The sequence below is a fragment of the Chroicocephalus ridibundus genome, chromosome 2, assembly GCF_963924245.1.
Source record: "Chroicocephalus ridibundus chromosome 2, bChrRid1.1, whole genome shotgun sequence".
In the NCBI taxonomy this organism is placed as follows: Eukaryota; Metazoa; Chordata; class Aves; order Charadriiformes; family Laridae; genus Chroicocephalus; species Chroicocephalus ridibundus.
This window is the reverse complement of record NC_086285.1, coordinates 41,415,655-41,439,965: the sequence shown is the minus strand read 5'-3', so window position 1 is coordinate 41,439,965 and position 24,311 is coordinate 41,415,655. Positions and strand designations below refer to the sequence as shown.

The window sequence follows — 24,311 nt, the reverse complement described above, 5'->3', positions numbered from 1 at the left end:
AGTAACAGAATAGGGAGCAATTTGCACAAGCTAATCATATTTGTGCACTTGTCTGCAAAAAGTAAATTGTTAATACATACCCAAGGGAAAAAGCACTTACTGGTTTATGCAATTTAATAGTAGTGTTAAGCATACTATATTAAAGAAAATTTTTTTAGGATTCAGTTTTAAAAGTCATAATTATATGACCATAAAAAGCATAGCTGTCCCATATTGCTGCTTCACTAGTACTTAGTGATGGTTGAACTCCAGAAAGCATCCTGAAGGTCATTGTGTCCAAATCAGTGTCAAACTGTCCATACAGCCCAAATATATGACATCAGCTTAGAAACCTACTAGGAGATTCCCTTAGTGAGAGTTCTGTCTTCATTTAGTGAGAAGTTTTCAGTAGGATGTCCTCCATCACGTAAGTTTGGAGTGCTGCAAAGCATACTGGGGCATCCTGAGAATTATCACAGCGTTGAGACATCATAGGTGTAAACTGAGAGCTTTTCACAATTTCAGTTCATCATTGGAGCTGAAGTTAAAGATTCTTATTTTCATTTTATTCAAAGAGGATTCATAAATCTTTACAACATTTTACAGAAACGAGTTTTCCAGAAGTAATTTTGAGGGAGCAGGGTAGACATGTTGGCTTTTCCTTAGCCCTGCTTCGTTTCATTGTGCCGTATTTGCATGTCCCATGTGCAGACTTTTTCATGAGATCCTTTTTACCACGAATGCTATGTGCAAACTTGCATTTTCTTCATCAGCTTAGAGAGGAATGCTTTGTTCTGAATTTGCGTCTCAATACAAAACTTTGAAAGGGGCTTCACTGTGTCGTTTAAGAAGAGTATACATTTATACACAGAATCATAGAATGGTTAGAGTTGCAAGCACTGGTCCCAGTAACGACCCCTGAGGAACACCACTCATCACTGGTTGCAACTTGGACATCAAGCCATTGACTGCAACTCTTTAAGTGTGGCCATCCAGCCAATTCTTTATCCACCGCATGGTCCATCTGTCAAATCCATGTCTCTTCAATTTAGAGGGAAGCATGTCATGTGAGACAGTGTCAAATGCTTTGCACAAGTCCAGGTAGATGACGTCAGTTGCTCTTCCCTTATCCACCAACGCTTTAATGCGGTCATAGAAGGCCACCAAATTTGTCAGGCACGATTTGCCTTTGGTGAAGCAATGTTGGCTGTCACCAGTCACCTTATTTTCCATGTGCCTTAGCACAGTTTCCAGGAGGATCTGCTCCATGATCTTGCTGGGCACAGAAGTGACCGACTAGCCTGTAGTTCCCTGGGTCTTCTTTTTTGCCCTTTTTTAAAAAGGGGGTTACGTTTCCCCTTTTCCAGTCAATGGGAACTTCACTGACCTGCCACGACTTCTCAAATGTCACGGATAGTGGCTTGGCAACTTCAACTGTCAGTTCCCTAAGGACTCATATCTCATCAGGTCTCATGGACTTGTGCACCTTTAGGTGCACACCTTAGATGGTCTCAAACCTGGTCTTCTCCTACAGTGGGCAGTTCCATGTTCTCCCAATCCCTGCCTTTGCCTTCTGTGACTTGGGCAGTGTGGCTGGAGCCCTTGCCGGTGAAGACCGAGGCAAAAAAGTTATTGAGTACTTCAGCCTTATCTATGTCCTGGGTGTCCAGGTCTCCAGTTTCCTTCCAGAGACGGCCAACATTTCCCCTAGTCTTCCTTTTGTCACCAACATACCTATAGAAACTTTTTTTTTTTGCTCTTGACACCCCTGGTCAGATTTAAATCTATCTGGGCTTTAGCTTTCCTAAACTGATTTCTGGCTGCTTGGGCAATTTGTCTGTATTTCTCCCAGGCTACCTGTCATTCCTTCCACCCTCTGTAGGCTTCCTTTTTCTGTTTTGAGATTGTCCAGGAGCTCCTTGTTCATCCATGCAGGCCTCCTGGTGTTTTTGCCAGACTTCCCCTTTGTTGGGATGCATCACTCCTGAGCTTGTAGGAGGCGATCCTCGAATATTAGCCAGCCTTCTTGGGCCCCTCTTCCCTCCGGGGCTTTATCCCATGGTACTCTGCCAAGCAGATCCCTGAAGAGGCCAAAGCCTGTTCTCCTGAAGTCCAGGGTAGCGAGCTTACTGTGTGCCCTCTCGCCGTCCTAGGGATCTTGAACACTACCATCTCACGGTCGCTGCAGCCAAGGCTGGCCTTTGGAAATTTCACTCTTTCAATAATCTCTGCCCAAACAAATCTAAAATGATGTCTTAGGTTTTAAAATCAGAAAGGGAGAAATGGCTCTTATAGCTATCTACTTTGACCTTTTTTGTATTACATACCATACAATTTCATATAGCTGTTCAGCTTTGAACCTGATAACCGGTGCTTGACCAGAGGAGATGAGAAATGTAAAATCCAATGTGACTGAACTTGAAATATAGAGCACCTCTTAGCCACTGATCCTATAACACTTCCGTGAATAATATGTCTTGTTGATTTCAGAGGGGCTACTTTTATCCAGTAAGGTTTGTAGAATTGCAGCCAGTTTCTTGTAGCTTCAGTTAAGTATTTGGTTTTGGTCAATGGGAAAAAAAATAGATTTTCAGATTTCAGTGTAACACAAGGTAGAGGAAACAAAGGTTTGTAGGAAGGAGACAAAATATAACTGGAGTGTAAACAGTAAGTAATGCCAGAACATACCTATTGAATTTTGTGTACTGCTTTGTACCCCTAACCATGGCTTCTTACGCAGAACCTAACAGAGAGCTTAAAGGAGTGAAAGATGCTGACCTGTCAGCTTTGTACTGGAAAACATATTTGCCTGTTCTGTGCTGATGATAGCACAACAACCTACTTATGTTAGTAAATAAACCCCATTTTTCAGTTTGTACAACTTTTGGAACAACTTAATCTATCCACGTATGTATTACTTTAAGAAGAAACAATTGATTTTATAACTAACTTGCATCACAAGTAGGTCCGTGTGCAATGTGTATATCTAAAGGAGGTTATTCAAAGTACTAAGACTCTGACCCTGCAATAGTTGGTAGAACTTGTGTGCTGGCAAGCCTTGTATGTATGCAAAGCATCTTGTGGACTTCAGTGGGGCTCTGAATGTGTTCACAGAGCCACCCAAGAATGAATGAAAGCAAGGCAAAAGGAACAAAATTATGTACAGGGATAAATATAACTGTATTGCAGAATGACTGATCTTCAAGTTTTCCTGTATCTCACAATCATTTCTTCCTTCTGGGTATTTTGAATGTTTTTGTCAAAATATTTTCTTCTTGGCTAATTGTTTAGCTAAAACTAATTTCTAAGGCAAATTTGGATCCGTGGTATGCGGCTAGTTTTTGTCACCACTTAGGCATTTATTTTTTAATATTATTTTCTTATATAAACCATAATTTATTTATTTTTTTAAGTAGGAAATAGGGTTTATTCATTTTACTTTGTTTCTTCCTCTCTCTTTTTCATGTAATATGTATTTCCTCCCAAAGAGATAAATCCTGTGGATAAACCTACAGTAGAACTTTTTAAGCAAACCACTGGTATAGGGCTCTTTTAGAGATACAAAATTTGTCTAAAAGAGCCAGGAGCTAGTGGGCTGACCATTCTTTTATTCCCAGAAAACACATTGTCTCTCCATGGATATTTCTGCACCTGTAAGACTTGGGTTCCTCTTGGAAGTCCTAGCCTTAAATTGTCAAACTTTGTGCAGCTGGGAAAACTTTTCACAGTAACATTTTACATATGCTTACAGCCTTCTGTAAGAAGGCTGGAGATTTAACCTGGGAAGCACCTGACTACAGTGAAGTCCATGTAAAACACAAATTTCCTGAAATCAGGAAATAAGAGCATTTACATTGCTGATTTGTTGGTTTTGAATTTCTTCTTCTGGGTAGGAGCTGATCTAAAGGACACATGCAAGATTTATATTAAAATAACTATTGAAGTATAAATTGAAAATCCAAAATAAAACATTTATTTAACTGTATTCGACTAAAAGAATCAGAGAGTTGAACCAACATTTCTTAAAAGACGAACTTGAAATTTGGAAAAGTTCTAATAACTGTAGTATTAAAAACAGTAATTCCAATAAAAGTATTAACACTGTGCATAAGAGTACAGTGAAAATATCTCCATGTACTCTTTTTTGTGTTTTTGTACATACAAGTTGTATTAACTTGTTTATAATTTCAAATATAAGGTTCAAATGGTACTGAATTAATAGAAATTTAAACATGCACTTTTTAAGCTTTTCCTGTTTTCTGCAAAATTTCTTGTAGTATCTTCCTGTCTCGCTTACCACTATTCTTCCCTGATGCTTTGATTCAGGCAAAAAAGCCTGAAACTCAGAATTCAATGAGATTGCCATTATGAATGTAAACAGACAAAAATGGTTTCCTTGGCAACAGAAACCAGGTGAAAACACTCAAATGAACCACACTAAACCCACCCACTCAACTTTCTTTAGTTATCAGTTCACAAGCTGGATGTAGAGGGAATTAAGTGTTTTATGCTCAGTCAGTGTAAAGTTTCTAAATGAACTGAGGCTCTGGGCAGGTAGGTAAACGTGTACACCCTTGACTTCCATTAGGTGCTGTGAATTGTGACAAACTGAGATTCAAAAAGATGTTGGCTGCATATCCACCACAGTCATTCCTTTTCAGATGACACCAGAAAAGACTGAACTTTTCAACACTATTCAGAAAATTACTGTCTTTAAAGCAGTTATTTTAAACTCAACAGCATCTGTTCGTTTTAAGTAAACATTGTTTGTGTATAACCTGAACATTGAATTACATTTACATTATTAAACTCATTATTAAGTAAATCATAACCATTTTGAGCTTATTTTCTTTGTTGTTTCATAGATAGATTGTGTGTCAGCGTCCACTTTTAGGGTTGCCATCATTGACATATTATTCAAAAGGTGTTAATTAACACGATGAATAAAAGATCTGTGGGTGTGTCTACTGCTAGTGGAGAGAAGCTGGGGTACGTTTCTACAAAATTATAAGGGCATATATCAATTGCTAAAGTTCTCAGTTCCAAAAATGTCAGTTCTAAATTCAAAACTGGAAGCATATATGTTATATTTATTAAATTGAGTTAATGCATGGTTTATTTTATCATATGCGCAGCACATAGCAGATGTATAGGTTAACCTTCTTCAATCTAATTCTAAAATAAATCTGAGATTAATCACTTGGTTAATCTGAATGAAAAAAGAAAACAAAAGAGTTTAGTATTTCTTGAAACTCTGACTACAATAAGATTTACCATGGGGAAAATAAATGATGGTGCCAATTAGTACAGTAAAGATGAGATTAAATGTTAAAGTTAATTTCAGTGATTATACCAGTTTTCAAAAGAGCACGTTTCAGCTCTCAAAAGAGCTCCCCAAGAATCAACCGTTATTACTATGGAAGTATGTACATAAAAACTTCCAGAGACAAGAACTTGATCACCTTGTCAAAATGTGTTTAAAATATATCTGCCTTATCAATAAAAAGGGTAAAATAGATAGTAAAGCAAATACTCTGTTTACTGAATTTCAACATGCAATGAACTTTCGTTGTGCTGCGTGAAGTACTGGTGTCCTTAAAAGAAAAATGCCAGGTATGATTACTTGAGCTATCTTTCCTTCAGTATATTTATTTTGATGCTGTGTATTTCTACTTGGAATGCAGTGTGAAATGTGTTATATCTAGGCAGTTTTTTGTGTCTTGCTCAGATAGTTTCCGGTAGTGCTGCTCAATGGCAGCCTACAGTACACGCAGGTGTATGGTCTTAAAGATAACTGTGTTATGGGACAAGCGATATTTAGTAGGAAATTTTGACCTTCTGCATCCCACCAAAATAATATAGCTTGTCCTTACCATAATGAAAATATTTGATTTTACTATAGGATGGATGATTTTGCCATAAGAATGGGGTCGGTGCCAATCTCTCACAATGTGCTGCAGACTCTTGCCAGGTGCAGTCTCTCGCCATTATATAAGTGGCTTTGGAAGGAGCCCAAGCACAGGGAGTGGGATGGAGCAGCCTTATTAATGCAAAGGAGCTAGTGAGCTCAAAAAGCACCCGTTTGCTCTGATCCTTGAGTCCCAGGGTACATTTATGAGTTTATTGAATAAATGCTTTATGAAGGAGAAGAGGGAACAGAAAGTTTTTCTTTCCATGGAAAGAGAAAATTAAATACCTGGGAATTAACATGCTGGGACATTTATTTTATTATGCCATAATAATGGAGAAATGTTTTCTTTTCTACAGAAAGGTCATTTTTGGTACTTGCTCTGTTATTGTGTATTTGGCTCTAGGGAAAGGGGCAAATTAATCAGTCATAGTTTAGGGGGCAAAAGCCTTCTCTCAGAGTATATCTGAAAGAAGTCACATTACACACGTCCTTGGTGTTTTATACCACAGTTACATCTGAGTGCATAATGTAATTAGATCTCCGGCTCTGTATTACAGAATGGTGTTGATGATAGAGTGCACAAAAAATTGAAATGACACAATTCAGAAGATAAAGGTAAGCTTAGCAGAAGGAAGAAATAACGACAGGCAACATTTATCTGCACTATAATTGACTGCAGATTGAGTTTGTACGTATCAGGCAGAAATCAGGATACTCTTCTTATTCAATATGAAATATGTCATTGTGTTGACATCACCTTTAAAAATTACATTATATATCTTCACTTAATCTCCTATTCTGCAAAGGCTTGCACAGGTACTTACCTCGTTTGTATCTTGTACTGTGAGTCTGTGAAGCTCTGCTGAAGTCCATGGGATTCCTCTGTCTTCCAGAAAGCATAGGACTTGTGAGTAGTCCCGAATTTCCTGTGTGTACTCACTGGGCAAACAGAACAGTAGGTCTTGTAAGAAATTATTTTTGAAAATTTAAAATAGCCTCAAATAAAAGCTTAGCTACTAAAGAGAGTAAATATGTCTCAGTGCAAAAGGCTGTACAATCCTCATTTTATCAGGCATGGCTCATGGTAAACACCCTGCCCTAGGCAGAACCAACTGTTGGGCATCTCAAGGCTGTTAACTTTCTCTCTGTAAACTTCTCCAGTTTACATACTGGAGGAGTTATATAGAGATCAGCTCAGGTTATGTAAATAGCACATACCTGGTAGAATACAGATGTCTCAGCTGCATAATGCAGTCTTCCCTGAGCAGCGCTGTCATCACTGACTGGCCAAGGCTTTGGAGTCATTAGGAAAAAATACGATGCTTGTTCCAAAAATGAAAAGGTCTTTTCATTTTTATCACTTTCTTGTGCGCTTAGAACATCTGTAAAATTGTATTTGAAGTATTTATTGACAGCCCAACTTTAGGAAAATATTCTGTACTCAGAGATTAAGACGATGCGTAGCATAGGCATCTTATGAACAATTTCCCTGACTTCACCAAGGACAGAAGCCCTCTTGGCTTATGCAGTTGTGTATTATTGCTTTCTGTGTGTGCCCAGCTCACTGAGAGTATTAGTTTGAACCAAGAAACTCATTCTTTTCTTTTAGAGTTTTTTACTCTGGAGGATCCTGACATCGGTTGCTGATGTATTAGCCAAAATTGCTACTGTTGTACTGGAAATAACAGCAGAAGTGATGGTAGCACCCAGTAGCTGGTAAAAACAAAGACATGATACAATCTACTGAAATCTCAGATAGACAAAAGGGACTTTTCAGCACTATCAGTCCTTTTTTGGGGCTTTCTTAAGGTGCAGGCAGACTGCAGCCTTGCTACTAATTGGCCAGATGATAGCATGGAGCAGAGTACTCTCCACAATGGACATCTTTCAAAATGCATTGTGAAATGAGAAAGACATAATGCAGGATAGTTGGATTGAATTTTTGTGAGGAAGAATCAGTGGAATGTATTCACTACACTTTTTTTAAAAGAAGTTATTTCCTTTGAGCTGGCTTTTATTATGAAGGTATTGCCTAGAAGGAATGACTGAAGCAGGAAAACAATCTGTAAGAAGATTGATAATATGAGATGGGCCAGGAGAGATATGAAAAGGATAGAAGATGCAGAGCTGCTAAGTTGAAAAGTCTCTGAGAATAGGAGGAGACCCTTTTTTGTCTTAATGCACAAAATTAAGCACAATGTTTTTGTTGGACCGATGCCTAAAGAACATAAGTGAGAAGACATATGATTCACTCAAGTACATTAGTCAGGCAGACAAACATATTTTGAAGACTTCCATGTAGATATGCTGACGGCAATTGTAAGAGAATACTGTCTGGATTGTTTAAAATATTTCATCTTTCTCATCGTACTTTACATATTGCAATTTGCTTGGTAATATAACATCCTTATGGTAATTGTGGTACAATATTGCACTAAAGCAAAGAAAATACAGCTGAGTTTTGACACTACGGCTGTTATTTCTAACTGCTCACACCTGCATATAGAATTTTTTATTCTTTTATGGTATGTCTGTGTGTCTGTGTTTATAACATATATATACAATAAATGTTTATATAGACAAATGCATTTTTTATATTCTAACAATTTGGGAAGGTTACAAAATGTAAGGGTTAGAAAAGTTCCTAATTATTCAAGATAGGTATGTGGAACCAAAGGAAAGTATTTGCTTTGCAAAAGAGATGCTTAATCTGACTTGTACTGCTCAAATAGGCAGGACTTCATTACAAATAACATTGAAAAGTGATTTCCTGTTTAGACATCTTACCATTTCCTTGAAGTAATTCTCATAGACCAAAGTTTGTCTACATGTAATTTGCAGGATCAGAGCCCTCAAAATTTAGTTAAGGATCCCTGAGTTTTCAACTTCAGATGTGAAATAATAACGTACCTTTTACTTTCCTGTTAGATATCTTTTTCAACAATGGATGTAGTTTCTTAAAGTTCACTGTAATGTTGCACCAGCAATATTTGACATATTTCTCGTGCTTCGTCACTGGCTGGGTCACACATTAGCTGACGATGACTTTTCTTCATGGTGCTAGGGTTAATTCTATGTGTCAAACACGGAAACTATAATGTGAGAAGCAAACTTAGAAACTATGATGAAAGAAGAAAGTAAGCTCTTGATGGCTTCCATCAAGATGAACAATTATAGAAGTCAGCACCCCTTTACAAAGCATGGAAAGGGAAATCCTCCCTCAATTCCCATCAACTTCTCTAGATGTAGAGTTTGACCTGTAACCTCTGCTCATAACTTGTCTGAGCACAACTTGGTAAGGTAATAGATAAACACGTATCTATTATCTTGTTGGGTTTTGCAACTGTTGAACTCTGAAGTGTTCCAGAAGGAGACCCCTTCTTACCTTTCTGAAGGAGTACAGTCGCTTAACTCAGTTAAGCATCATGGTTGGCAGCAGAAAGTAGGACTAACTTGTCTTTCACTCTTCTGCTCTCTCTATATATATCTTAATTCTGCATGAAAGTTGTGAATAATTGGATTTTATGATCTATCATATTTTTGTATTTAACCTACAAATAAATACCATTTAGGTAATGAGTTTTATAAGCTACAAGTAAATGCCATTTAAGCAGTTAGGATTATTTTAGTTCTCTTATGGCTGCAAGAAATGATTCAGCGAGGTACCATATTTTATGTTGCTGTGCTGAAAAAGATATTTTTGGATATTTTTCCATTTCCTACATCTTACCCTTGCAAGGAAAGATAATGACAGACTTTTTTTTTTATTATTTTATTTTTTTTAGGGTTCCAGTTCAGTTGTAAAAGTTCAGCATAAGCTAATTTGGAGCTGGCTAAATGCTTAGGAGCAATCTGTCTGCTCTCACGTAGAACCATTAATGTGCCAGCTACAGTTATACTGAAACAAGCTCAGATGGCTTCACGTCCCCACAGAGGATGGAGATTTAAACTTTGAAATAAAAAAGGCATAAAGATCTTCTTTTAAGTAGAGGCTGGGTAAACTGGCAGCGCTCTGTGGGAAGTGAGTAATGGACAACTCTGAGTAGCAGAGTAATTGTAAATTTGAGCAATGTGTTTCTACTGTGTTTCAACTTTGCTGCAGTTTCATTCATGTATTTCAGAACACTGAAAAGGTCACCAATTTCTACATAGGCCCTCATTGTATATTCCTTATGCATCCAACACTCTGCTTGAGTTGAGGTTTGTGGAGCTGTAGCTGTGACAGTTTGGAGGGATGAGAACTATGGATGCAGGAGACATAAGCCTGGGGTGCTCCAACAACAATTCTGTGAAGAAAGTTGAGCTGTGCATCAAACAAATATCAACATTCATAATTCAGTATTAAGGATGATGTTCTGACTACCTTTCTGATATCTGAAGAATGACACTATTAGTTAGGGAAAACAAGTGCAGTCAGAATCTGGAGGTGACTGATAATTAAATTTGACTAGAAAGTGTAAAAATAGTTGATGTGACAGTGACATGAGGATGTACTGTATGATGTCGTTTTTAATGCATCATTGTAACTTGACACTGGTCTTTCAGTCTAACAATAATTAACATCTTTTGACTGTTTGTATTTGGCTTACAGTATGTCTCAATGTTATGTGTTGGGAATTGTAAAAGGTGCATGATTGTGCTGTTTCTGTTCAAGATGTTTCTAATTAATAACTTCACTGTCCAGTGTTCTTTCAATAAGGGTACCTAATATAATATTTACATTATTTTAGGTATAGAGAAACTAGCTTTTCAACCAAACTGAATGATGCATCTCAATATACAAGAGCATATGCATGTGTGTATATCTATGCATGTATACACATACACACATATGTGTCTATTGGTTTAGACAAGGTCTTTCATTTCTTTCCTAGTCACCTTGAGCTTCTCAATTCTCAGGCATCTGGAAGGAATCGTGACTTCTCATGAAAGCTGAAAGTCATAAATCTCGAGATTAATTAATATACGCTCTTATTGTGATGTTCACTGGAACTTCCTTTGTACCCAAAATTCATCACATTAAATAACATTAAATGAAAGTCTAACGACTAACAGATGACACGTAATGCAGGATTATTCTACCTGCACAAGTGGTTTAGTGAGTCGAGTGACTATGTCATTTTATCCCTTTGATCCTTTGAGTCTGTAGCCACTAAATTACATACACCTTTTTTTCTTCTTCTGATTCCACAATAGAAAGCATTTCTCTTTCTTTTATGTACTGAATATCTGCTGTTGTTTCATGCCAGAAACAAAATACTGACCTTTGCGGGTCCTTGGGCTGACCCAGCATAGTTGCTTTTCATTTGGTCAATTCTGTAGTAGTTTATTTTGACTATTTTTCTAGAGTCTTAATAATTTTTCTTTCAAGTAAGAAAGGAATTGCTTTCAGTAAAGTTTGAAGTTCAACAGTTAAAATACAAGGAATTTTTCAGGTTGTTAACTTATTAACTGGAAGACTATCTTTCTTGTAAGAGTTTAAACAATTAGAGAAGAAATAAACTCTGAAGAATATGCATACTAATTCCAGTGGGTTTTGTATAAGGTTTAGTCTTATACTTCAAATAGTATTCTTAAAATATGTTTGCAATAGAAATTGAGTAAAGTTGGTATTTTCTCTTAGAATAATAAAGATACTTTCAGTGTAATACATAAATCTTAATAGCAATGCACATACAAATCTATTTTATCTTAACGATATCAAGTAGCCAAAATATATTTGGAACTGTGACAAGATTTGTGCAAATTTCTCCTTTGAAAGGATGTGCCTGGCTTTAAATTTCAAACACTACCTTTTGTAGCAGGTGGACAAAAGTAATCAGTTTTTTTTAAGAAAGCCAGCTAATTGCATGTCTGCCTCACATTCAGCTAAATCTTTGGTGATGGGCTTTGAAGAGAGTGTTTTATGTTTTGCCTTCTTTTGTTTAGGCTTTGGGTTTGGTTTGGGGGTTTTTTGGTTTGTTTTTTTTTTACTGTCAGTCTTTGCTGAGAAGTTCCTGACACCACTGTTAATAGTAAACTGTTCTTTGAAGGAAGCTTTGACAAAATCTCTAGTTTGAAACAGAAACTGGAAAAGTGCAAAGCTACTGGGAGGAGAGTGCCTTCCTCCCCGTTGCCTGAGAATTCACTTTTTTTTAGGCGAAAGCAAAAGAAGTCTTGGTAGAAAAACTAATGGTAGCATGGTAGACTAAAACAACCTTATTTTGGTCTGAAAGTAATATACCGTTGTACAGTAATATACTGTATTTACTGAATTGGGGTTGCTTGAGTATTTTTTCCATTGTTTTCCAAGCATCATTCTAGATATAATTTTGTGTTTGGTCCCTACTTGGATAATGTGAATGGTACCCGTTATTGAAAGGTAGTCTGTATTTGTACTAATACAGAGAATGCCAGTTTAGAAATGAGCCTGATTGCATGGTTCATTTTGTTCTCCTTTGTAGAGCCAGGCTGCGGCCCACTACAAAGGCACTAAACATGCCAAGAAGCTCAAAGCACTGGAAGCCATGAAAAATAAGCAGAAATCTGTTACTACCAAGGACAGCGCAAAGACTACCTTCACTTCCATCACTACCAATACCATCAATACCAGCTCTGACAAAACAGGTTAAGCGACAATCTTTGTTGGTTTCGTTTGTTTTGGTTTTTTTTTTTTCCTTGTTTAATTCCATGTCTGTTTAGTTACGTGCTTGCCACATTGATTCATGCCCGATCCATCTTCTCTGTGTAATATTGATTTCTTTTAGTCCTTCCGGTAGGCTGGTTGAGAGTCTGATAGTCATGTAACCGATTTCTCTTGGTGAAAAGAGGCTTGTCATTCTTTTAGGACAGAATGCAATACTCGTGACCTGATTAATTTTTATAGTGGCTAAACTGTTACATATCAAGTGATCTAAACCTCCTAGTCTATATGCAGTGTCTCTCTATGAATAATTACATATGGCACATTTCTTTTAACCACAAACAATGTAGCAAATTGCACTACTTGTGTCTAGAAGCCTCTTACAAAAGCATTGTTAGTAAAAACCTGATTTTCATAAATTTCAAACATTGCATTATTTTTTTAAAATGGCTATTGCATGGTTCTGAGCTGGAAAATAGCTGTATAACCTCTATTCCACACAATCAGGTAAGTGCTATTGATGCCGATTATTCTGCTTAAATGAGCCTTCAGACTTAAATAGTATCCTTTCAATTATTGTATGGGTAAAAGGTACTCCTTTGCAAATAAAATCTATGTGAATGTTTGGTACAGGCAACAGGGTTTGATTAAGCTCACAATTTAAATATGTGGCTATTGTACCAGAAATTTTGAAGGAAGGTTGTAAGTTCACTGAAGAGTAGTCCAGTATCTCACAAGATATGACTGCTCTTGTGTATGAAGGGATACAGTTTGCATATTTAGTCATAATCAAGCCCCCTTCCCCAGACAAGCCAAACCTAGCCGTGGCAAAAAAGAGAAAGCTGTGAAACAGCAGAGATCTTTCTACTGATGCTGAAAACTGCTCGTTTGGAACCACTTCTGATGCAGTAAGTTTAGCATTGTAAACGGATGCACACTAACCAATTACAGTATAACAAAAAAATACCTTGCGGACATGTGTAGTACTTTCCTTAAGATACATCTTTGCTATATTTGTTATAGACAGATACCTCTATGTCTTTCTCTCTGTATATCTTTGTTATAGCCCTTTATTACAGACAGCATATGTTTTTATGGAGATTTATATCCTAATTATAATAGGATTGCTTTAAAAAATAATCGTTACAATATTCTTGTGTTTGTTACCAAAAAAAGAGTAAATATTCTAAGTACTTTTGTTTCTATGATGAAAGAAATGAAGCATGGGAGAACAGGAACAAGGATGGGAAATGGTGAAAGTTATTTACAAAAATAGATATGTTTCTAAATATACAGATACCTCTAAAAGTTTCTCCTGATATTATCTGTTAGCATGGTCAGAACAGTAAGGGGGATGCTCTATGGAAAGAGTGATTTATTGTTTACAAAATATAATCTAGTAATTGGAGAAAATAACTGAAGGAAAAAGAGATATTTTTAAGCTTTAAAATGTATTATTCAAAAGCTTTTTTCTTATGCTGTGTAAGTTTGAAGGATTTTCCAAGGTGCCTTAAAACCAGTCTGAGTCTTTCCATCAGGCTTTGAATTAGATCCCTGGCAAGATATATGAACTGTCTTGTATCCAAGGTCAGTAGTACAAATCAGTTTTTATATCGGCATAAGTAAGAAAACATCAGAAAAGTAGTTGCACACAAAAGCGATGGCCTATGCAGGAGTTTCCTCAGCTTTACGCATTGTTTGTGACTTCCTGGATTAATTTTCTAGAATGTGTGTATGCACATATGTATGAACATGTGTACATATTTGTGTTCTATATTAAAAGTACTGACCTTAATGGCATTCTGAAAGACACATATTGATGTTAATTGACAAACAGCCCAAAATCTGACGAGTTCCCAAAATATGGAGTGCTATATTCAACTGCTGGCAAAAGTCCTATTCAACTGGTGACCTTCAAAGAAAGGCAGCCAGTTGTATCCAAATGCAGTTATTACAGGTCAGCATTAGTGTGACTGGCAGTAGAATAGCATCCCTGGTGCAAATCATCCTTTGTAGAATTAAGCGTGTATGTATAGGGGGATAGGAAAAAAAAGAAAATTTTGAGTAGCCAAAAGGATGACATTTTCTGTTAAACGCGACAAGTTAAAAATTTCATAAATCGGATTTTCTTTCCTTTTCAGTTGTTCCATGTCCTGTATTTTAAGGGCAAAATGATTTCTGAAAGCCAGAATAACGTCAGAATATACTGTGTTGTGTGAGTTTTCACATTTGTAAATGATTGCTGTAAAAGTCAAATATTCTGATATTGATATGCCGTTCTGAGGGAATAGTTGTACTAATGAGTATAATTCATTAATTAATCTTTCATAACTAGAAATAAGGTCTGTTACCAAGTCCCTGCACTTGTGATCATTTGGAACAAAAGCTTTTTCTGCATTATTTTAAAGCTCTCTGCTGAAGATTAATATTTGATCCCAAATACACTGAGGATAGGGTCATGTTCATATCACCTCCGATATATCATGTATAGCAGTGGTTAAATGGCGGATTACGTGTCAGTCACAGCACATTGGTCAGGACTTCAGCTCACTGGTTCTGTGTACCCTTAGCAGCTCCAGCAAACAATGTCATCAGGAAATCTGCAGTGCTATGCAATGGAGATTATGAAAACAACCACACAGTATACGAACTGATTCAAGAGCTAAAACAGTGATTTGTTATGTTGCTTATTCTGGAACTATTTTGTTCAATGTGGTGCCAGCGTGTGTTATTACAACAAATCATGGAGACTGTGCAACCCACAATGTAAGCAGACTCCTTAAAACCTTTCATAAATGATTCCTGGTGATTAAACTAGGTGTTAGGGAGAAACCATAAAATATGGGGTCATTTTGCTCATTCTGTGAAAGTCACTATTTTTCTTTACCCCTTTAAACAAACCTTTAGAATTATTAGAAGGAATGAACTTGAGAAATCTTTGGGGAAATGAAATATCATTAAGACTTACGTTGACAATCACATAATGGACAATGCCATTCTCAACATATGGGAACTTAATGTTAACAGCTCTATTATTTAACAACCTTCTTTCATCTGTATTTACCATTTATTGTGTGATACCTGTAGTCACTCAGGATAGAAAAACAGGAAGTGTGACCATTGCAAAGATAAGCCTACTTTATTGTAGTATACAAGCCAAATTTCAGTATTGCTTGATTCTCTAATTCAGGGGTGACAACTAAAATTCGTATTTTCACTGCATATTAACATGCACGCGTACATCTTCCCTTACATAAAGTTGTTAAACGTTCTTGATAGCTTTACAAATTGCCCCTCCTTTCTGCCAAGGAAGGGCAATTGTTTCCTCATAAAGATGCTTCACACGCCTACACTTTGGCTGTAAGGACAGATACTTTAGGAACACCTTTCAAAATACATATAATAGACTGTGTTCTGTCATCCTAAGTATATGTTCTGTCTAGTAAAGTCATTATCCCGCACTTGGATTTTTTGAGTCTAGAGTGAGCGTCCAAGATTATATCCATGTACAATGATATCCATATCATTGTTGCATATGTCTAAATATTGATTTTTTCCAAAGCTATCTGAAATTAATAAGGACTCTCTGTGACCACTTTATCATGAATTAGGTCTTGAACATTTGGGCTTTATTTATTTATTTATTCATTCATTCATTCAGCAGAAAATTCAGCATGAGTTAGATCTTTTGTTATCAACAGAGGAAGGAATAGACCTTTCCAAGGGGGGGAAACATGTCATTGGGAGCCATCACTATGGCAAAGTCTTCAGTATTGCTTTTGAATGTTATACACTATGTCTTAAATCCTTTATGTACTTAGATGCAGTGAACAGCTCCTAAAAACGGAGAAAAAATGTGATGAACAGAAAAAGTGCGTATCTGGGCCAAGGCACAGAAAAGATCATCTATCATTAGTACAGTCTTAACAGCTAAGAGACCCCTGTGCTGTCAGAGAACAAAATACCGACGCCTGTCCTAAAGAGCTTACAGTCTACATGTAAGATGAGAGACAACTTAGGGAGACAGACATTGTTAATATAATAGGCAGGTGTTTTAAAAGAGCAGTAGCATAAACATGTTCAAGTGATAAAGGCGTCAGAAGAAATTAAAACACTGAAGGATGGATTAGAAGGAAAAGGAGGAGAGGTTTTTTTTTCAGATACTGCATGTATGTGTGGGAAACAGCATGGGAGAAAGCATAAGTTCTCTTATTTTTCTTTCACTGGCACATATGAAAAGTCTTCTCTGTGGGAAAATTTTAGTTGCGCTACCCCTTTCCAGATCTTTTTTATTTTTTTTCCCTTTTTCTTTTTATCTAAGAACTGATAGGATATTTCTGGTCAACAGATGAAACTCACTCCTGAAATAACAATTCCAGTCCAGCTGGGAAAATTCTGGAATGTAGAGCAGGTGGAGTGGGAGCGAGCACTCAGTCTGGCAAGGTCTTGCAGTCTGGCAAGGTCTTGGGCATGAAAAAGGAAGGCAGGAAAGAGAAAGAAATCTGAAATGATGCAGTAAGTCAGGGTAAACTTTGAAGGACAAAGAAAGGAAGATGGCATGAAATGGAGAGGTTCAGGAAGATGTGTTGGAGTTTGGCAGCCGCAAATACTGCAGGAACACAGAATTTTTGAGGTTCTGTGAAGGGATCTCAAAAGGGACATCTGGAGATTGACAAGGTCACCCCTACAGGTCAGAACAGAGTGAGCTAGAGCTGGATGCTCAGTATCTTTTTCATTTGAGTTTTGAATATCTTCACAACCTTTTGCTGGGCAACCCATTCTAGTGTTTGACCACCCTCAGAGTAAAGAAGAATGAAGTTTTTTCTTGCATTTAAGTCCAATCTCCTATATTTCGGTTTGTGCCTGTTGTGTCTTGTCCTGTCACTGGGCATCATTGAAAAGAGTTTCTTGCTCTTTTTGACTCCCTGACCCCATCATGTATTTGCACACACTGCTGGCTTACGTTTCAAGTGGTGTCCACCAGGATCCCAGGTCCTTCTCCACAAAACAGCTTTCCAGACGGTCAGCCCCCAGCCCAGGCGGGTGTGTAGGTTTATTGCTTCCCAGTTGTGGGACTTTTTCATTTCCCTTAGTTGAACTTCACCAGACTCATGTTGTCCCATTTCTCCAGCCTGTCCAGGTCCCTCTGAATGACAACACACCCATCTGGTGTACCAGGCACTCCTCACAGTTTCTTATCATCAGCAAGCTTTCTTAGGGTACACTCTGTCCCATTGTCCGTGTCATCAATGAAGACTTTAAACAATATTGGCACCAATATCAATTACTGGAGGACACCAGCTTTGTGTTGGTGACCACAACCCTTTGAGCCTGGCAGTTCATTCGGCATTTTTTCTATTATCCTTTGTGTCTTTTTGTAAAAATGAGAACAAAGAAACTGTAAGAAAAAAATAAGACAAAGCTCAAATAAAAGAACTGAAATGGAAATTAGTAAGACTTATCAAAATCTCTAAATTCTTCTAATGCATGGCTTTAATATGTTTGCACTAGTTTCCCATTAGGCAAATCACACTGAATTTATGTAACATGCATTACTGTTATAAAATGTATTTTACATGCAATTAAAATTAAAAAAGATCATCGATGGGACCTGATTGAAGTGCAAAGCTTTCTCTTGCATTTTAAATTGTTTCTTTATGTCTTTCTGTTGAAATACATGACAAAGAGATTTTATTTTCAGAGCTGTTTATTCTTATTAAGTGTACTTCATGCCCTGTTACATACTGTGTTGTCTTTGTGTATTGTGCCTTTCCTAATCATTCCATAGTGCTTTTTGTCACCCTTGCGACCTTTAACTGTGCTTCTGTGGGATAACTCAACAGTCTACAGATACTGGGAGTAAAAGCCAATGCAGATCTGTTGCCTTAACATCAGTTTACACTGGAGCTGAAGTTGGTCTGCAGATATATAGGGGGTGGCGATAACGTGTGGCACAGTATGGAGGATGTCTTACACCATTACTAAGATGGAGAACTCATCTTCAAATGCACGGAGTGTTTTAACAAAACTAAATCTATTGAACTGCTGAGGCTGTTCATCTGTACTTTTTGTTTTATTGAATATATGAGGGAGAGAAGGACAGAGGTTATTAAACACAATATCCATTAAGAGCCTAGGTGGAATTTCCTTAACCAACTATAGACATACATATTGATGCTAATTGCGAGAGGAAATCATGTCAATGAAGTCTAGGGCACAGTTCCTCCTATTCTAAAGTAAACATCTATAATAAATCCAATGAATGGTGAAGACTCGAGAAAAAGTATAAAAAATGCCTGTGATGACTAGGTCAGCTGTAAACTGCTAATGCTTATACCTAAAGTTAGCTGCAACAAATTCCAGCCTCAGTGAGCAAATTGCCCTTTCCTTCAGTGTGTCCAATTTTTTTTCCACAGGTTTTGATTCTTTTTAACCGAATCATTAATTGCTCTGTAAGAATTTGATGCTCAGTGTCCAAAGTCTGAGTTGTGTTAGTTAATTTTGCATGATCGTGTAATAAATGATACGATTTCTTTTTGTCAAGTGAAAATTTTAATAAGCTTTTGAACAGCTTTTAGATTTCCCACTGATGAGAAGAGAGTTTCTTGATTTTTTGTGTGTGTGTTTGTTTTTTAAAAATCATGAACCCTTTTCTCATCTAATTTTTTAGACATGGAAATAAAATTATTGCCTGATAAAGGTAGACTGCTGAAGTATGTATGTTTTAGCATTAAAATATTAACTTCATCTTTCTCATATTACGTTCAACCATAGATGTCCTAGTGAACACGTCCTATTAGGATATTGTGTGTCTTTCAGGTCTCTAGTAAGCAGTCAGGGGACTCTCTGCTATTAGTCAGTATGTGTTGCTTTATTTAAGATTCAGAACTTCTGCTTGAAATTGTAGGAAGTTTTGAAACGTGGCGCTCAAATGAAAACTTGGTTGCATGAATCTTTATAGAAGGACAACATATAATTGACTAGTACTACAGCAGTTTCATTTAAAAATACGAGGAAATATTCCTTGAATATATTTATGTGAATATGTTTCTGCATCTTTGTTTGCAATATTTGCCCTTCTCTGTTCAAGACAGGTAATTAACTGTTGTTTTTTCCAATATCATCGAATAGCACACCTTGCTTGCTTTCTTTGTGTTTGTGCAGTTCCTGGTTCAGCTCCAGAACCAGTAATAGAAAGGAACTCTCATTTGAAAATGAAAATCAGTTTCGTCTTATCTCTGCTTTCCTTTTATTTCCACTTTCATTTTATCTCCCTTACATTCAGATTTTGAGCTTATTTTATTTTTTTTATTATAAACATACGTTTTGGTAATGGCTAGGCTTTTAAGGTTTATAAGGGCCTCCATATATTAAGAACTGTTGGATTATTTCTGGTGTTGCTCAGTGTAGCTACCCTATTTTATCATATACTCTTCGAGTTATCTGTTAAACCCTTTGTTCTTAATGGCAAACCACCCTAACTTTTCCTTTCTTAAGGAAAGCTGAGGAAGACAGACTGCTGTATTTATGACATTAACATATATTTAATTAAAAGTGCCACTACTTATTTATTAGCATTTTTATAGACAGCAGATTTTCTTGTAATCTTTTGTAACTAAAAGGAATTCTATTTCTAATAATGATACAAATGTCAACTGTATTTAAAATTCAAAATAGCATTTAATACTATTCAAAATCTGCTGGTGGGTGCAGAAACAATTTACTGTCTGATCCCAGTGTGCAATTTGATGGTACAGCTTAGGCTGTGGACACCCTTGTATATGTAATTGTTATATTAAGGATGTTTAATCTAAGACAACAATTCAGTCCAGTCTGTTTGTATAACTTAGCTGTTGTTTGGTTTCCATATGCTTTATTATATCATAAAGCGTGCTTTTGTTTTAGCAAGTTATTTCTTCAGATCATTTCAGCATTGCTTAGGACACAGCAGAATTAACAGGCTAATTCTGTGATTAGGTTTCTGAGATCCTGGATGTAAATTGACTTCCTTTACAAGTCAATGTTTTAGTACACGTCAAAACAGAACAATGACCTCGAAGCTTGAATTTATAAGGATTTTTACTTCATATTAACTTGTTTGAGATATTTTGAGTGGAACATTCCAAAGTTGCAAGTGTGAAATAAAAATGAGAAGTGCTTGGTGATTAGCACAATGCAGATGGATTTCAGAGCCAGCTGTAAGACTTCATTGTCCACTTCCCAGTCACCCAGTTCTGAAAGTTCAACTTTTTCTTTTTTAAATTTTATTTCAATGAAAAATATTTAAAAGAAATTATAGTCTGAAATAGATGTTATTATATTCTGATTCTCTTGTCATTTGCTTGGGAATTAGAAATTACTGATTCACAGCTATCAGTTCTCTTAATCACATGCTTGGAAAATTCAGCCCACACCATTAAAATTTAACCGTGCTACAACATCTTTCACTTTAAATCACCTATGCTTTGACTTTTCCGTACTTCAGACAATCTGTAGCTAACTGCAGCAAAAAATGTTATCAGCATTCCACAGACTGTTGTACCAATTTTGCATTAGAGCTCAATGGTAATTTGGAAGACAATAGCTTCTCTTTTGATCTCTATGTAGAACTAGGGCTTTTTCTTTCTTTCTGTGTGTAGCTAAGTGGCGATATAAAAATTACAGTAATTTATGTGTGCCTCGATTGATCATGAATGTGCAATAAAATCCTTCTTTGCTTGCATCTACATACGCTGAGAGCTTCATCATATGAACACCAAGTGTTTTCTGTGGACCCAGCTGCTTTTGATTGGGATTGCCTTGACAACAGTTTTATGCTTGAATAATCCTGCAGATAGAAACTGCTGTCAGTCGCAACATCTATATCAGCCTATTGAATCAGTGTGAAAGTCCAGTACTAACAACGGTATTGTTCGTAGGTGTGAAAATCAGTTTCCATTGAAATATTAAATAGGGTTTAGTGGTCAGCCCAGCCCAAACCATGACAGGGTCTTTCACAGTATCTCAGGGAAATGTCAGCATGGTTGCTGCATGCCCATAGTTGTAACTACTAGAAATCCGGGGAGTAACCTTCTGTGTATCAGTTATCTGTTTATCTGTTATGCATCAGTATTGCTCTAAAAACTGGATCAAGCACCATAGAATGTATCTGCTTAATGACTTCGTCATGGTGTGTTTTGTTGTTATGGTGGGAATAGCATTGACACCAGCTAGTAGGATGGGTTTGAAGGCTCCACAGTTCTAGACATTGGGATTTCAAAAAAATTATGGTATTGCAGTCCTAGATCTTCTTTCAAGTTTTTATCATAAATCATCAGATTCAGAAGCCTGTTACTATTGCATAATTGTTTATTTTGTCAGTTTATGGACTAATTTGGAATGGAGCAGAAACTTCTTGATCCCGTGCTCTCAGATAAGTGGTCAGTTTTTGTGAGTCTGGAATTTTTCAAATGAGAAGGGTCTGTTTTGCGGGCAACAGAAGAGTAGGTAGGTCTTCATTTAAGTGGTCCATGTTTTTTCAAGCTGACATCATATTGGCTGGGCAATGTAGAAGTAGGAAGTAGTTGTTTGCTATTTGTTTGAGGACTGGTTTGGTTTTGTGTGGGACATTTCTAAGGGAAAGGCGACCTCATCTCCAAAGATGCTTTAGAGCTTGCTTAGATTACTTTCTTTTGTTGTTCATGTCATATTCTTGCCATGCCTAAACCAAGAAAGGAGGAGAGTGCGGTTAAGAGTTATAGTAAATGTACTTTAAATGTTTGGAGCCATTGCTATATGATGCCCTTATAGCACTATTCAGAGTGATCTAAAGACAATCAGAGCTGCAACAGTTGTATTAATAAACGTAGGGAAATCTGCTTTACCCAGTCCATTTTAATGGCCATTCATGTCACAAGAACTCAGCACAGCAGAAATCGTTATTTCTAGAAACAGACTTTCCTATGTACATATAGTAGATGTTTTCAGAAATAGATCAAAACTGAGTACTATTCAAAACTACTGTAAGAATTTTAATAACAATTTTATTTTGCAACAGTGATATTTATTCCGTCTTCTATTTGGTTTTACGCATCTTTCAATAATGTATTTAAAGTATTAGCAGAACAGTGATTTCTTCCCTCAGCTGGAGAAGTCTCATAAGTGAAATTCTTCTGTACTATATCATTCCTTTGCTAAAATATACCTTCCACTTACTGTATTGATTGAGTTAGACTCTGCAAATATTCATTTTATATTTGGTGCTAGTTAAACAAAGAGAAAACAAACTAAAATATCAGACATGACCAAATACTTTGTCAGTTCCTGTCATTATCCCCCTTCCTTACCTCTAAAAAAGAAAAAAAAAAAGAAAATTATTGTGTATTGAATATATGGCAAAATACAAAAATTGCCTAAGATCTAGTTATTTTAAGGTTTGCAGGCACTGCGGTTATAAATCATATTAATAAGCCTAAGCTAAGACTATGCTTAGTACAGTATCTTGAGCACCAGCAAACATGAAGTTATCTCGAGCCAAAGCATAGCTGTGACTGCAATATCTGCTTGAGGAGGAAAATAAACATGCGTTTGGTCTTCATGCACCTGAATTCTGTGCTTCTTAGACTTAACGTAGTTTTCCATGAACTAAATGGCTTTCTTATAGGTAATTCAGGCAGGGCACACCTATAACTTCAGAATAAGTATGTTAAGAGTCTCTTATTCTCAAAATCCTTATAGTGTTTCAAACATCTTGAAGAATCATTGTGTATTTCTCATTTCATCTTTGTGCAGTCTGTACTCCACCATGATACATCAAATAGCAATCTCCCAGTATTAAAACTCTTTTTATGGCATATCCACAGCAGAAATAGTATCAAAGGAGATAGAACAATTCATATAAATTATAAATTAAGAATATTATCATAGGAAAAAAAAATGGATACAAGAATTAATATAGGCTCATCAAGGGAAAAAAAAGCTTACTGGTTTCTACAGAGCACACCATCATCGTACACCAGCTCATTGGCAACAGTGAATTGGGGAGATGAAGGGGCACCAATGGTGGATGCAGTGGCTGGACAAGTCTGACAATACGAAGAAAGTCATTTTACTTCCCTACAGGCCTGCATCTCAGCTGAAAGACTGTCCAAGAAAAAAGAAAGACTGTTTGAAAAACTGTTCTGGGAATTCCAGCAACTCAAAGAGAGTAGGTCTTACTCTCCACCTGTGTGGACCAGTATCTCAGCTATTAGGCATAAGCATTTTTCTGATCAAGAGAGAGGAGATAGAGGGTACACACCACAAGGCACCCTGTGGTTTTACCTCCATGACCGCAGAGAGGACATGAGGAAGTGGGATGGACAACATAGCTCAATCCTACAGGCACGGGTACATGAGTTGCAAGAAAGAACAGTCACGAAAGGGGATCCCTCCGGGAAAAGTGCCACTCCAGTTTCCAGTGGGCAGTTCCCAACACAAAGCAGAAGCGTTTCTGATCCTCTTGAAGGAACTCCCAATTTGCATTTCCAAGAATTGAATAACAAGGATGGGATTCAATTTGAACCCACATGAGCCACACAAACACATTCATCAATGCTGGATACTACAGTTGGAACTAGACGGGCCCTGCCTCCAGCCAGGTGCAGGACTACCGGGTTTACTGGACTGTGAGGATTCAGTGGACTGGCACATCAGACCCCCAGGAGTATAAGGCTCTGGTAGACACCAGTGCACAGTGTACCCTAATGCCATCAAGCTATAAAGGGCAGAACCCATCTATATTTCTGGAGTGATAGGAGTGTCCCCTCTACACATCATGCA

At 36.9% G+C, this 24,311-nt stretch overlaps 1 protein-coding gene across 4 annotated transcripts in view; it reads left to right on the top strand.

The window, feature by feature from the left end:
* ZNF385D (zinc finger protein 385D) overlaps positions 1-24,311 on the top strand; it is a 447,035-nt gene that overhangs the window by 364,538 nt on the left and 58,186 nt on the right. For all 4 annotated transcript variants that reach the window (XM_063325173.1, XM_063325175.1, XM_063325172.1 and 1 more), the window contains exon 5: positions 12,334-12,496. In XM_063325173.1, the coding sequence (XP_063181243.1) occupies positions 12,334-12,496 (163 nt within the window). The remainder of the gene's footprint in view (positions 1-12,333; positions 12,497-24,311) is intronic.